Genomic DNA, 15,519 nt, shown 5'->3' with positions numbered 1-15,519 from the left:
ATTGTGTGAAAATACTGCTCCTCTTTGCTGATCATGATGTGTCTTTTTCCTCTAATTTCTTTGTATTAAATATCGATGTTGATAATTTTTGTTAAGGAGACTAATGAAGTCTGTTCTCTTAATTGCCATGTGTCTTAAGGCATGTTGTGTTTTTTTGCACAGTATAGCTCTCATATGGCCCAGTGAGTGGCAAATGATACAAAAGCTCTTTGTTGTGGATCATGTAATTAAAATCACAAGAAGCGAAGTGGGAGATGTAAACCCTTCAGAAACACAGTATACTTCTGAGCCTCGTAAGTTTTCATACTGCCCATGATTTCTGTAGTTAAAAGTTGACATTTTAGGCAAAAGGAAGGGTTATATGAATATCGTATTCTCATCTTAAAATTAAAGATCATGGGGTAGTCTAAACTAATAGTCCCCAAGCAGGAACTACCAGGTATTCATCTCATTATTTATATGTTTATTTGTTGACAGTAAATGGGTTTCCTTATTTGCATACAACGGAAGACAGCAATCAGAAAATATTGCTGATGTTTAAATGAATACTCACTTGTAACTTTGATATGTGGTTTTTGATTTTTGGTTCTTTGACAGTAACTCCTTAGCCGCTTTTATTTTGCATTTTTTTTTAGAACTCTGTCCAGAATGCAGAGAAGGCTTATTGTGTCAGCAACAGAGGGACCTGCGGGAATACACTCAAGCCACCATCTATGTACATAAAGTTGTGGATAATAAAAAGGTACTGATCCCTCTTGTGGCCTTGAGTAGTAATGATTGAGATTGTTTTTTGACTTGCTGGTAAATTTTTACTGAGAACTCCTGAGGACTGTGTTTTTGTTTCCTCAGAGATATTTGGCATCATCAGAATTGAAATTGGACAAGAATTGAAAATGGATGGTTATGTGATTATATGTGGATCTGGTTAGCTATTTGATATGCATGTATTTATTGAATGTTAGCTGTGTGCCAGAGGTGGTCTTGATGCTGGGGATACAGTGAAGTCACACAGGGTACCTACTCTCGACATGTGCACATGATAAAGAGAAGACCAAGACTAAACTAACAAATTCGTAAGATGATTTCACAAAGGAACACATTTTTTTAAGGAAATTAAGCAGGGGAAAAGAGACTGATGGAGGTGGAGGCTGCGATGTTAGATAGGGCGTAGAGGAAAGGCTTCTTGGAGGATGTGAAATGGTGGGGGCGGAGGAACGAGTAGCAGTGTCATCAGAGCCTAACTTCAGGGCAGATAATGAGAATTACCATCAACCCAAGGCTGATTCCTGTGAGGTTGTAGGTCAGACGTACCTCCACTCTCCAGCCTTTTTACCAGTTCTGACACTAGCTGTCTCCCTGTGGCTCTCTCTACTTCTTTGCTAGGTTCGATAATTGGTTGCAGTGGCCACATGGAACTGACAGACCATACTTTACAGTTAAGTAGTTTATTAAGGAGCACAGCACAGCTCGGGATCAGGAACAACAGGCTACAACTCAGCATCAGGAAGCATGTAGGCAAAGTTTCCCTTCAGTGCAGGACAGCTCTTATGTCTTGATCACGCAGGCCTCCTCTCAGCCATCTGAGGACAGGCTCCTCTTCGCCACTGGCTCTGCTGCTGGACCCCTCTGGGGCTTTTCGTTTTGTTCAGAGTTACATCCCTTGACCTGTGTTACAGCTCTTTTAGGACGTTCTTTGCCTCCTTTCTCTCTCTGCTTCTTCTCTCTTCTTTCTTCCTTCTGCTTCTCTACCTGTTTCTTTCTGACTCAAAAAAGCCTGTGGGGTTTGCTGCTTATATACACAAACTCCTGGTCATTTTTAAGGCGTGGCTGTCCCACAGACAGGACCATGAACTGATGAAATTTCCTCTCCCCTATTGGTAGGCTACAGCCACTTCATTTGCATAGTCTATTGACTAATCCCTGCAAGGTGCATACCAATCACAGAATAGGCTGCAGCCCAGGACCAGACAAAAACTGCCAAACCAAGTTGTTTATAACTTACCCAGGAGATGTCAGTCAGCCTGGCAAAAGTAACAGACCCTCTGGGGTAGAAAATTAGGGCAAAAAGGTAACCCTCAGGACTTAGGGGAAAAAAATCTCTCAAGCTGTTTTTCTAAAGAACCAACGCAAAAGGCCACATAAAGGAACTCATTTTGCCACGGAGGAGGAGTTGTTTTACCTGAACACTGACTCTCAGGAATTCAACTTTGTGAAGAGCTAGGGAAGAGGGTTCCAGGCGAAGGCCACAAAGTCCACAAGGAAACCCCAAAGTGCTTAGGCAGCAGAGTGAAAATCAGTTCCTAGAGCAGTGCTGTTGAATAGAACTTTCTGTGATGATAGAAATGCTCTGTATCTGTGCTGTGCACTATGGAAGCCACTAGCCATTTGTGGCTGGAGTGATTGAGGAACTGCTTTTGAAATTTTAATTAATTTAAATTTATGTAGACATACGTGGCTAGTGGACAGCACTGGTCTGGAGTGAAGTTTATTTTGGGGAAGGGTCGTGATATGGGATGAAAGGCCGAATTCTGTAGAAATCATACCAAGGATTTGGGATTTTATTCTAAGTATAGATGTAAACCCCTGAAAGGTTTCATGCAGTGATCTGATTTATGCTTTAAGGTTTGTGCTGGCCAGTGTATAAATAGAATTAGCAGGGGCATAACAGGAGCAAGAAAGGCAGGTTCAGAAACCCTTGGAGTTGATCTGCAAGGTTAGGTGATGTAGATAGATTTGAACATGGTTTGGAAGTAGTGACGTTAGAAATTGCTGTGGATTGGATTTGGAACGTTTTTATTATATCAGGGATGGCTCTTAGATAGATCCTGACCCAGATCTCTGGATATCTTACTAATTTAATGCCAGGATTTTTTAAATTAAAGACAAATAAAATAAAATGCATTTTATTTGATGGTAGTTACTAAACACATCATTTTAGAAGGGTGACTTTCAAATTATGCATCAGGAATCTAGGGTTTTGCTTTACAAGTTGAACTTATGCTTTCATTTCCTAATTTGCAGAGAAAACTAAGTTAATGAGTATAAAATTCTCAGTTTTCTTCCTGGAGTTTGCTTAAACCTTTTATACCTGTTTACATGTGTATATATCTAGTATAAAATAGTATCTGATTATTTATAGCTTCATTATGTATTTAGAGTTCAATAGCAGTATTTCTTAGTGGTTTTCAAAAGAATACTTCCTCCATCCTTCATTTTCTCAGTCCTTGAAGAGCATTGTATTCGTGGTATTCTGCCATCTGAACATCTTTGAAAACCTATGAAAGGCTTGGTAATCAGCACTAAAAAAGGTGTAGAACATCTTCGAATTTCTGCAAAATAACACCATTTTTAAAAGCTTGATAATAATTATTCTTCAGAAACCTCTTAAGTTTATGGTGAGTATATTAAATACAAGAAAAAGTCATTGGATAAAAAACTAACATGTTAAAGGGATGTAGAATTCAGTGGAAAAAGACTGAGAACTTTCCACTTAAGATCAAGAACAAGACAAAGATGCCCACTCTCACCACTGTTGTTAAATGTTTTACTGGAAGTCCAGCCAGAGCAGTTAGACAAGAAATATAAATAAATAAAAGCTGCCCAAATCTGGAAGGAAAAAGTAAGACTATCCCTTTTTGCAGATGACGTGATTCTATATATATAAAAAATTCCAAGGAATTCGCAAGAAAGCTGCTAGAGCTAATAAATGACTTTGGCAAAGTGACGTGGTTCAAGGTCAACACAAAAAAATTAGGTGAGTTTCTGTGCAATGAGCAATCTGAAAAAGGAAGTAAGAAAACAATTCCATTTACAACTGCATCTAAAAGAGTAAAATACCTAGAAATAAATTTTACCAGGGAGGTGAAAGACCTGTACACTGAAAACTATAAAACATTGCTGAAAGAAGACTTAAATAAATGGAAAGACATTTCATGTTTTTGGATTGGAGACCTTATATTGTTAAGCTGTCCATACTGCCTAAAGCATGATCTATAGATTGAACACAGTTCCTACAAAAATTCCAACAACCTTTGCAGAAATGGCAAAGCTAGTCCTCAAATTTATATGGAATTGCAGGGGCCCCTGAATAGCCAAAACAATATTGAAAAAGAACAATAAAATGGTAGGGTTCATACTTCCCAATTTCAAAACATACTCTAAAGCTACAGTAACCAAAACTGTCTGGTACTGGTATATGGTTAGATATATAGACCAATGGAATGGAATTGAGAACCCAGAAATAAACTTATACATCTGTGGACAATTGATTTTCAACAAGGGTGCTAAGTCCATGCAATGGGGAAAAAATAGTCTCTTTAATAAATGGTGTTGGAACAACTGGATTTCCACATGCAGCAGAATGAAATTGGACCCATACCTCACACCACCTATGAAAATTAACTCAAAATGGATCAAGGACCTAAATGTAAGTAGTAAAACCATAAAACTCCTAGAAAAAAACAGGGGTAATACTTTGGGACCTAGTTTTCAATGAATTCTTAGATATAACACCAAAAGCACGAGCAACAAAAGACAAAATAGATAAATTGGACTTCATCAGAATGAAAAACTGTTGTGCATCAAAGGCCTTTACCAACAAAGTGGAAAAAACCTACAGAATGGAAGGGAATATTTGGGAAGTATGTATATGATAAGGATTTAACATTCAGAATATATAAAGAACTCTTATGACTCAACCGCAGAGAAACAGCTTAAACAAAAAATGGGCAAAGGACTCAAATAGACATTTTATCAAAGAAGATACATAAATGGCCAATAAGCGCATGAAAATATGTTCTTAATCATTAGGGAAATGAGGTACCACTTCACCTCCACTACCTAGAAATCCACTAGGATGGCTATTATCAGAAAAATGGAAAACAAGTGTTGGCAAGGATGTGGAGAAATTGGAGCCCTCGTCTGTTGCTGGTGGAACTATAAAATGGTGCAGCCGCTGTGGAAAACAGTTTGGCAGTTCCTCAAAAGGTTATACATAGAATTGCCATGTGACTCAGCAATTCTCCTCCTAAGTATATACCTACAGTGCAGTGAATTGCTTTATATGGCCCTTCTAGCCATGTTACTTGTGGCTCCCACAAAATATTTCAGTGGGTTTATGCAAATAAGGTGCTTGTGGCCCACCAAGGGGATTGGGCTTCTTAAGAATGCAGATAAGGTGCATGGCACCCTTGTGGTGGGACAGTGCAAATAAGATGTATGGAACCTTAATGATATGGGTCAGTTTTGCCATCCTGCTAGGCTTAACGGGAGCCGGTCCCAGAAGCGGAGAAGGGGATCTCATGATTATCAAAAAGAAAAGCCAGGAGCGGAACACATCCTTTGGACCCAGGGACCTTGCATTTAGAACCTCCCACACCCAGGAGACAGAGTTGTAACACCAAAGACAGCACAAGATGGCGAGAAGCAACAGCAAGCACAGCAGAGTCCAGCGGCACCAGCATGAGTGGCAGTAACCAGGAGACCAGCCAGAGATGGCATGGTGGACTTCCCTATTCACAGAGTGAGGTGGCTACAGTGGGCTTGCCAACCCACTATGCCAGGGAGCCTCCTGCCCGAAGGTGTTCAGCTCTCTCACTCCGTGAATAGGGAAGTCATCAGTGCAGCTAAAGAGCTTTATAATGTTTGCCCGAGTACAGCAGAGACCAGGCCAGAGCAGGGGCCAAGGGCCGAGAAATGGAGCCTGTCCTCAGGGGGCCAAGAGGAGGCCTACAGGGCTTAGAGAAGTTGAAAGAGCTGTCCTGCACTGAAGAAGGGAGGGATATGCTTCCCTCTTGAGGAGGCGCCTTCCAGACTTTGCATGCATGCTTCCTGATCCTGAATTGGAACCTATTACTTCCCTAATAAATCCAATAACTGTGTATATGGTCTGGGATTTGGTCATTGCAATGAATTATCAAACCCAGCAGCAAGCAGAGAGTGCCGCGGGAGTGACAGCTGGTGTCAGAATTGGCAAAAAGGTTTAGAGAGAGGAGGTATGTCTGACCTCCACCTCATAGGGATGAGCGTTAGGCTGATGTTGGTATTGATTTCCCTCTTCTCTTGTGAAGTTAGATGAGGAGGTCTGCCACACCATTTTCACAGTACCCAGAAGACTTGACAGCAGGGACTCAGACATGCTTGTACACTATTGTTCGTTGTTGTTGTTAGTTGCTGTCAAGTTGGCTCTTAACTATTGGTGACCTTATGTATAACGGAACTAAACATTGCCCGGTTCTGCACCATCTTCATGTTCATTCAATGCAGTGAACACCAGTGTTCACTGCAGCATCGTTCACAATAGCCAAAAGCTGGAAACAACCCAAATGTCTATCAATTAGTGAATGGCGAAACAAAATGTGGTATATGCATACAATGGAATATTACTCAGCCAGAAAGGGAAATGAGGTTCTGATATATGCTATGACATGGATAAACCTTGAAAACATGCTGAGTGAAAGAAGTCAAACACAAAAGGACAGATATTCTATGATCTCACTTATATGAAACATCTAGAATAAGCAAGTGCAGAGACCAAAGTTTATTAGTCATTACCAGGGATGGAGGCAGGGGAGAGTTACTGCTTAAAGGGGCACTGAGTTTCTGTTAAGAGCGAGGAAAAAATTGGAAACAGATAGTGCTGATGTTGTACAACATGGTGAATGTAATTAATGTCACTGAATTGTACACATAAAAATGGTTGAAGTGGCAAATATTTTGTTATATATACTTCACCACAATAAAAAGGGAAGGGGGGAGCATAGAAAACAGAACGCTTGACTCCTGATCCACTGTCTTGTTTGTTATCCCACAGCTGATAGAGGCTTCCCTGCTCTTGGTAAAGATGGCCAGCAGTCCCACCCCCACCCTCACACACACCCTCCGCAGCATGCCTTCCTAGGATCTGACCTACTTATCTCTGTTGTCCTGGTCCATTCAGGTCATGAAGGATTCAGCTCCAGAGCTGAATGTGAGTAGTTCTGAAACCGAGGAGGACAAGGAGGAAGCTAAACCAGATGGAGAAAAAGATCCAGACTTTAACCAAGTATGTGTTGAAGCCGCCCTTTATGGTTATACCTCCCCTGTTCTGAAAGAACCACTGCTCCATGCCCCTGTATGCCCCTCTGCCCTGTGGGGTGTTGGTTCTCAGCCCCCTTTTTTTCCTCTTTCCCTTTCCTCAGTTTTAGTGGCACACTACAACTGTTCTGATTTCTCGTGAAAAGCTGTGGCCCACATTATTCCAGAATTAATATATTTCTTGCTATTAAGTACAAAAGGCTAAAATGTAATGATTAATTTTTTAGTTGGAAAGAAGACTAAAACAAGGTTCATATCTTGGTTTGTTGATTAGTCATGGAATCCTACAGCATGAAAAAATTATTTAACTCGGATTCCCTCTTTAGAAACAAGCAATAACCTTAACAGTGGAGTACATGGAGGAGATTTTCAGGTCTCTAAAGTTGTTAGTCGTATGGCCAAATCAGCTGATGTATTAGTCTTTCATTTCCAATTGTAACTAACTTAAAATTCTTCTATCAAGATGGGCTGTATTCTATTATGATTTTCTACTTTTATTGGTTGTTTGATTATATTCTACATGTTCGTTGTGAAAATTGTCATAAGAACAGGAAATAATATGGGAACGTCTTTGGTTGATGTGTGATGTAGATAAGTTCACCTTCCCAAAAAGTCAAACCACTGTGTTCCAGGACATTGTATAAAAAAAAAAAAAAAACCTTAAATTCATGGAATTTCTACTCTAATTAGAGTTTAGTTTTAACAGATGAGAAACTTGTTTTCTTTACTGCTAAAATGACATAGTCAAATTACAGTTAGCATTCTCCCTGAAGGAATATAAGTGTTATAATGGCCATCTGCTAAATCTGTTACAGAGCAGAGATATCTGGGCCTGTTGGCCTGTCTGTAAGGGCTGATACCGTTGCTATGTTTTCAACATTGATTAAGAAAGTCTGAAAACCCTCTTGACTTCGTTCAGTGTTGGTCTCCCTGAGATAAATGTTAGACATAGTTTCCCAGCTTGTGTAAAAGAATACGTCACCATGGAAGAAACCTCATTTGTTTTCCATGGCTTGTAGGATCTCATAAAATGTTAACTTTAAATCACTCATGAAATCACTCATGCTGTTCTGTGCACCACCCTGCCAACAGTGATCAGCAGCTCTTGTGTTAAAATCATCCTGCCAAGTTTGTATTTCAATTGATCAGCATTGCTTCGGTGCTAACCAAATCTATCCATTTTATAGGAATGTTACTTTGATTAGATAACCAGATTTTCAGTTTTGGGGGAATGTACGTGTCATGTGTTTCTTGAAATGCTTTTTGAGATTATATAATAAGTCAAATAATAAGAGTTTGCAGGCCTAATTTGCGTGCTGCCTTCTAGCCTGTTCTCCACTCTTTTTCATGTCCTCATCTCTACATACAATCCATCTTCCAAGCCACAGATCTACAAACTAGTTTGCTTGCTTTTTTGATATATTAAAAATACGTACACAGGTGGTCCCTGACTTAGAATGCATTTGAGTTATGATGGACCGCACTTAAAACAACAATCCCTTTTTTTTTTTGTACATCTTATTGTTAGTAATACATACTACATACAGTGTTGCAGCATTATTCGTTGATGTTTTCATTCTCATGCCAAACCCCCAAAGACAAATAAAGATTGGATTTACAAAGATATTGATAATAAAAGGCCAAAATGAAACTTAAAAAAAAAAAAACAAAAACGAGGCACTCAACTTACATCAGAACTAACTTGTGATGGAATCGTCAGAACAGAACCCCGTTGTAAGTCAGGGCCTACTTGTATAATGTACACACATATATATGTATGAGAGCTGTGTGTGTGTACGTCGACATGCACACACAGGCCACAGATACCTGTCTTGATTTAGGACTCCATTCTCTGTCTTTCATCTGCCTGGGGGACAGTACAATGTTATTTTAATTATTACAGCTTCGTAAAACCAAAAAAAAAAAAACATTGCTGTCTAGTCAGTTCTGACTCATAACAAGCCTATAGGACAGTAGAACTGCCCCATAGAGTTTCCAAGGAGCCGCTGGTGAGTTCAAACTGCCGAACTTTTGGTTAGCAGCTGAGATGTTAACTTCTACACTACCAGGGCTCCTACAGCTTTGTAGTATGGTTTAGTATCATTTGGGAATCTTGTTTGTTCAAATCGCTTCTTGCCTGTTGTCACCATTTTATTCTCTGTTCTTCTGGTAAACTTTGTAAATTCATTTGTTAAGCTTCATATGTAGGTTCTTATTGTTGTTAGTTTCTTTTATTTCAGGCTTGGCGTTTCAGCCTAAGCTTTATTTTAAAAACTGCATTTTTAAAGTGATTTAGATTTGGAGAGGTTAATTTTTTTGAATCTCTAGTTTTTATTCATTGTGGTCATAACCATGCCAGCCTTTAAAAAGTGGATGCGAGTTGCTCAGTTGTGGATGACAAACATTCACGTTTATAAACACGGTAAAGAAGGTTGGGGAGCACTGCTTTTTAGGCTGTAATGATTTTTTTATACTTTTTTTTCTTCTGTCTTTCTTCTCCTTGATGGGGTGATGGTAATACTCTAGAACATGTGTAATATTATTGGACCACAAAAGATCTCAAGGCTAACCTTCCTTTGCTAGAAAAAAGTAGATGGTCCCTGAAGCATGTCAAGCCTTTTCAATTAAGGGTTCCTCACACCTTTTCTTAATATTATGTTACAGTATCTCAGTCCATAGATAGCTTCTGTAATTGCTGTTTTAAATCCCTGTAATAAAAATTGATGCATTTCTGTTTGTCCTTAATGGAGGTGAACAAATCCTCTTTCCACCCTTTCTCTAAGCTAGATCAACCCAGTTCCTTTGACTTCATCTAAAATTTAGGTTAATGAGGTACCCAGTATTGGGTATCACTTAGGTAATTGAAAGCCTTGTGAAACCATTGGGCTGCTTTTTGTCAGTTAAGTTGGATTTAAAATTTATGGATTTTTAAAAAAGCTTTTAGACCCATTTAAAATCGGTTATTAAAAAATGTACCTTGCTTTGTTTTTAGGTTGTATTTTATATTTCTAAAGTAAAAATTACATTTTTCGTAAATATTTTTTTTTATATTCCTAATTGTGGAATTGGCTTTTAACAGTCTAGAAAAAGATTTCATCAACTCCTGATTGTTTTGAACTCCTGTTCACTTAACTTTTTTGTATGGATCTTAGAATCAGCTCTGTATCTGTTTATACTCAGGGCTAGAGCTGAACCTAAACTTGTGCTGTGCCTAGCCAGTGGATGTCACCCTGAACAAATGCTTTTCTGTGTTTGTGTCTTGATCCTCCTCCTCTTTATAAACCTCTGGAGCTCTGTTGGTAATGAGTATATACATCTGTGTCCATAATGATCCCTCAACCACTCTGCTTGTGTTCAGCTGACACCCAGTGATAGCTGCAGAGCCAGCCAGGGCTGTCGGGTTGCCTCATCTAGATTTTATTAAGCAAGAGAAAACTTTTTTTTTTTTCCTTAATGATAGGTACATTTTTTTTATTATGCTTTAATGAAAAGTTAAAGCTATAAAATTATGGTCATCAAACAAATCTTGAAAGATAACTGACACTTAAAATCCTGCTACAAGGAAATGGAAACCATATTTCCTCCTAATTTCCTCAGATAATGCCCTGCCTTCCAAAAGTGAGAAGAAAGAAAGCAAGGCATTTTGGACATTTAAATTTTATCACCATCTTTATCCTGTTTGTTGTTGTGTGCCATCCTGTCGATTCCGACTCATTAGTACCCTATATTACAGAGTAGACCTGCCCCAAGAGAAAACCATTTTTAAATCGTGCAGCTTTCATTCCCGAGCCTGGTTAGCAGAAGAACCTTGACTATTGATCCTTTTTTTTTCAGGTGTTCATAGGAGTATCATAGAAGGACATTTGACCTTTATCTGTTTTTTTGTTTTTCCTTACTTTTTAGTGCAAAAATGTAAAAGACTAGTACATTTATATGCATGTACTCATAAATATGTGTGTGCTTTTTAGGTAAACCACTTTTAGGTAAATTGTGGCTATCATGACATCTTACCCCTAAATAGGATAAGCCAGCATATTCTAGAAATACTGTTTTTATAACACTAATACTGTGCTCATAAATAAGAAAATTAATGAAAGTTCCCTAATGTACTCATATCTCAATTTTTCCTCAAACCAGTATGCAATCAAGGTATGCATTGTTTTGCCACCATGAAAGTCTAAAGATTGTTATAATCTAGAGCAGTTATCCTACCTCACCACTCATACTTTTTCCCTCCTTGACATTGACTTAGAAACCAGTCTGATATCTTAAAGATTGCCCCACATTCAGGATTTGACTCATTGCCTTCTTAGCTTTTTTTATTTTTCTTTGTTTTCTTTGTTTTTTAATTGTACTTTAGATGAAGATTTACAGCACTAATTTCTCATTACCAACCCCACAACATGTCAACACTCTCCCCTTCTCGACCTTGGGTTCCCTATTACCAGCTTTCCTATCCCCTCTTGCCTTCTCGTCCTCCTTGCCCCTGGGCTGGTGTGCCCATTTAGTCTCCTTTATGTTTTATGGGCCTGTCTAATCTTTGGCTGAATGGCGAACCTCAGGAGTGACTTCAGTACTGAGTTAAAAGGGTGTTCAGGGGCCATACTCTCAGGATTTGTCTGGCCTCTGTCAGACCAGTAAGTCCGGTCTTTTTTTGTGGGTTAGAATTTTGTTCTACATTTTTCTTCAGCTCTGCCTTTATTGTGATCCCTGTCAGAGCAGTAGGTGGTGGTAGCTGGGCACCAGCTAGTTGAGTTAGATTTCTTATTTGAACTTATTCTTGTATCCTCTATATTTTCTGTAAATTGGGTATTGGATCTAAATGATTAGATTCAGGTTTAACATTTTTTGCAAGCGTACTTAATAGGGGAAGCTATATGTGACATCATCATGACAGGAGGCACATGTCCCGTCCTGTTTTTAGTTTAAACTAAATTTGATGTCTTGGTTAAGGTACTACCTTTCATTTTAAAGTTCTCAGCAGTTTTTACTTAGCTTCTGTGTCATTCTCAAAAAAAGAAGATTTAAAACAAATAAATGAGAATTCAGGCTGTTCATAAATTAAATTTAGTAACCTTGAGGTTTTTCAGTTTATCACGTGTTTTCTGATTTAGCATTAAACTTAACGTTTTGCTTTTAAACGTCTTTTTCAAAACGATTTTTTTTTTAAATCTTGGAGCTTACACACAGCTAAAGGTACGTAAAGATGAGATAGTGCTCATCCTTTTCTTTTTTCATTTTTATGTGAGACTGCAAAGGACCTCTGGCAAGTTTCCACTCATTGTTTACATTGAATTTCAGGTGGTTAAGGGACCTTAAGTAAATAGCTTGTGTTTGCATGATGAACTTTATGAGCAAGGGTCACACTGGATAATTTCACTGCTTTCTTTGTTTTGAATCTTTATTATAGAACAATGGAGGAACAAAGCGGCAAAAGATATCCCATCAAAATTATATAGCCTATCAAAAGCAAGTTATCCGACGAAGTATGAGACATAGAAAAGTTCGTGGTGAGAAAGCACTTCTCGTTTCTGCTAATCAAACATTAAAAGAACTAAAAATTCAGGTGAGGAAAATAACAGCATTTGTTCAGATGTGCTCTGGACTTACGAGGGCCTTCATGAATTCCTGCTTTCTGTTCATATTTATACATACACACACACATATATATATCTGTGTTTTCTTTCAGGGTTAACCTTTTAACACCTATCTGCTCATAGTATTAAGCCATGAGAGACGGCTTTTAAAATTTCAGAATAATGCCTGCAGGGCCCCAAAAATTATAGTAACTCCTTCTGTAAAAAGAATTAACATTTTCAGAAATAGCCAAGAATTTATATGTGAAGATGAAAGTGTTTTTTGGGTTCTGAATACTTGAGCAAGCCCTCACTAGCTTTCTAATAATGAGAAACATTGAGAACCATTTAATTTGTCACATGTCGAGGTTGTTTCAGGATAATTGTTCTCACTTTGCTGTGCTGTGTGTTTTTTCTTTGACCATTTAATAGGTATTGGAGCCTGTTACCAGGATCTGCTTTGAGATTTAAGAATAGATAAAAGACAGCCCCTTGATTGCCTGTCCACTTGGATGAGTCAGAAATTCTTTTTATCCCGATATTTTTGGTGGCAGATAAATCTACTTGATAGATTTATAAATTACCTCTACCTCTCTTCATACAGTGGTGTTTTCCAAGTAGTTATAGAAGTTCGTTTTAGATCATGCTCTTTCCAACCCACTAAAAGTGCTGATTGCTTTCTGTGCAGATCATTCGGTAAATGTAATGGAGGTATTATGAAAATATTCATGATATCGTTATTTCTTGGTATCAGTACTAAAGTGCTCTACATGAGCATTGCAGTGCTTAAAGTTTAGGCAAAAGAAGCAGATACATTCAAGATGTTTCTGAAAAAATCTGGCCCCTAATCTGTTTTAGTAAGAATATATATCCAGAAAGTTGACCAAACTGCCCCCCCCCCCCGCTACTTTTATGTGGCGTAATTTACTGGTTACGTATTTTTCTTCTTGCTGATATTTATGATTACAGTTGAAGCAAAAGTACAGGCTTTCTCTGAGGGTGTTATGTGTTCCAAATTGTCCCAAGAACAGTGTTTCCCTTGGTTGAACCCACAGCTCTGAAAATAAACATGTTGGCGTAGTATCTTTACTCTGTTATTGTATTTTTTACATCTGAGAAAGCTTGTTTTTTATCACCAGCTTTCTGCCTGTCGGTGGTAAACCTCGAACATTCAAAACCTTTAAATTACAAAAAGAGCCCCCGTGGAAGAAGACATTTTGAAAAGCCTGTGCTGCTTTTTTATGGACTACCATTTTTGAAGAATTACATCATAAGTCAGCAGAAATAACCTCTCCATCTGGGGGCATGTTACCTGCACAAATGAGCTGCTGGAACGTGGCAGCTGTTCAAGTGAAGTCCCCAGATGTGCTCTTCTTGGATGGGCCCTTTGCAGTGTCCTTCCTGTCATCTCCCGTTCTTGCTTCAAAGATCACTGTGACCCAAACAGAATCAAAAGAAGGGGAACAAAATGTAATTTCCCCTCACTGCTCAGTGGTGGTAGCTTTTAAAGCTTCCACTAGACAGGACCCTTTTGCTTAGCAGCCTGAATAGCGCTGGAGTTTGCGGTGGGCCTATATGCGATCATCAGTAGGTGGTGGTGGGTTTTTTTTTTTTAGTGCGTAATGCATTTTTTGTCTTTGGTGGAGCTTTTCCTCTAGGTGATACTACATTCCTAATAGGATGACAGCCTTTGCAAAACTGTAAACGTTCTGGTTTTAGACATACCCATATACAGTTGTTTGAAATCTTAACAGACTTGCTTCACCTAAGTATCATTCATCTGCCTATAATGCCATAAAGTAAATGAAGTACAGTTTATTCATCTTTCTCAGAAGATTCTCAGTGTTTAATTGTATTATTTCGTTTTCCCAAATATAGGTTTTAAGTGGGTGGTACTCTGCCTTAGAGAAGAGGAAATTTTGGCACAGAGGTTAACTGGCTGGCAGCTGAGACCATTGCTCTTACATTTCCTTTTCTCAGCCCAATCCTCCGTGGTGAGCCACAAGGAGCAGCTCACCTTCAGGAACAGGGTTTTCATTGTTTCTGTTATGCTGCATAGATCAGGAATGCACCCAATTGTTAAACAAACTTAAGTAACGTTCATTGTACTCAGGCATTCTAGTAGCCTTTGAAGTTTATTAGAGATTATACCACAGGTCTCCATGCCTTCTGCCTGTTCCCTCACTCCCACTAGCAAACACTTGTTCATCTTTCCTAGCACCACTTCTACGAAACCTGCGTTAGCCCCCGTTGTGGGACTGACTGTTCCTTCCTCTGTGCACCCATTAGATCCTGCACATACCTTCTGCCACCATCTTCAATACTTAATTTTTCCCCACTCCTGTGAACCCCTCTTGAGTGGAATTATTCATGTTTATATTTCTAACACTACCACAATACTTGACACATTAAAAAAAAAACCAAACTCGTTGCCGTCGAGTCGATTCTGACTCATAGCGACCTTATAGGACAGAGTAGAACTGCCCCATAGGGTTTCCACTTGACACGTGGCAGCTTTTTAATAAAAGCTTCATTAAGTATTGAATAAATTTAAATGTTCTTGCCATCAGCCCCTCAGCAATGATACTCACGTCAGCAGTGATACCGTTTTGAATCCCATAGGGTAGTACAGAGACACAGCATTTAGGGACGCGAACAGGTATTCCTACCATCGAGCAGCTCTAACATTGCCCGCTTTAAGATACTTCCACAGTGACTCTCCTTTCTTCTTCATGGGCCCTGTTAGCTGACCTGGAGCTGGTTGCCTCTATTTAACGCCTGTGTGCTGCGCTGATCTTGGTAGAACTGTCTGACCAGTATTTCCTGCTTATTGCTTCACGGCAGATCGTTAATGCTGCCAGTATACTTG

The 15,519-nt window shown here is 38.9% G+C and overlaps 1 protein-coding gene across 6 annotated transcripts in view; it reads left to right on the top strand.

Moving 5' to 3' along the window:
- USP48 (ubiquitin specific peptidase 48) overlaps positions 1–15,519 on the top strand; it is a 111,079-nt gene that overhangs the window by 86,155 nt on the left and 9,405 nt on the right. For 5 of the 6 annotated variants that reach the window (XM_023551941.2, XM_010593024.3, XM_064281430.1 and 2 more), the window contains 4 exons: positions 163–293; positions 636–742; positions 6,938–7,042; positions 12,485–12,640. In XM_023551941.2, coding sequence (XP_023407709.1) covers positions 163–293; positions 636–742; positions 6,938–7,042; positions 12,485–12,640 — 499 coding nt within the window. Of the gene's footprint in view, positions 1–162; positions 294–635; positions 743–6,937; positions 7,043–12,484; positions 12,641–13,789; positions 14,098–15,519 lie in introns of those variants that run through there. The other variant, XM_010593026.3, reaches the window with a different exon arrangement.

This window comes from Loxodonta africana, chromosome 3 (genome assembly GCF_030014295.1).
Source record: "Loxodonta africana isolate mLoxAfr1 chromosome 3, mLoxAfr1.hap2, whole genome shotgun sequence".
In the NCBI taxonomy this organism is placed as follows: domain Eukaryota; kingdom Metazoa; phylum Chordata; class Mammalia; order Proboscidea; family Elephantidae; genus Loxodonta; species Loxodonta africana.
This window is presented reverse-complemented; position numbering and strand designations above follow the sequence as displayed.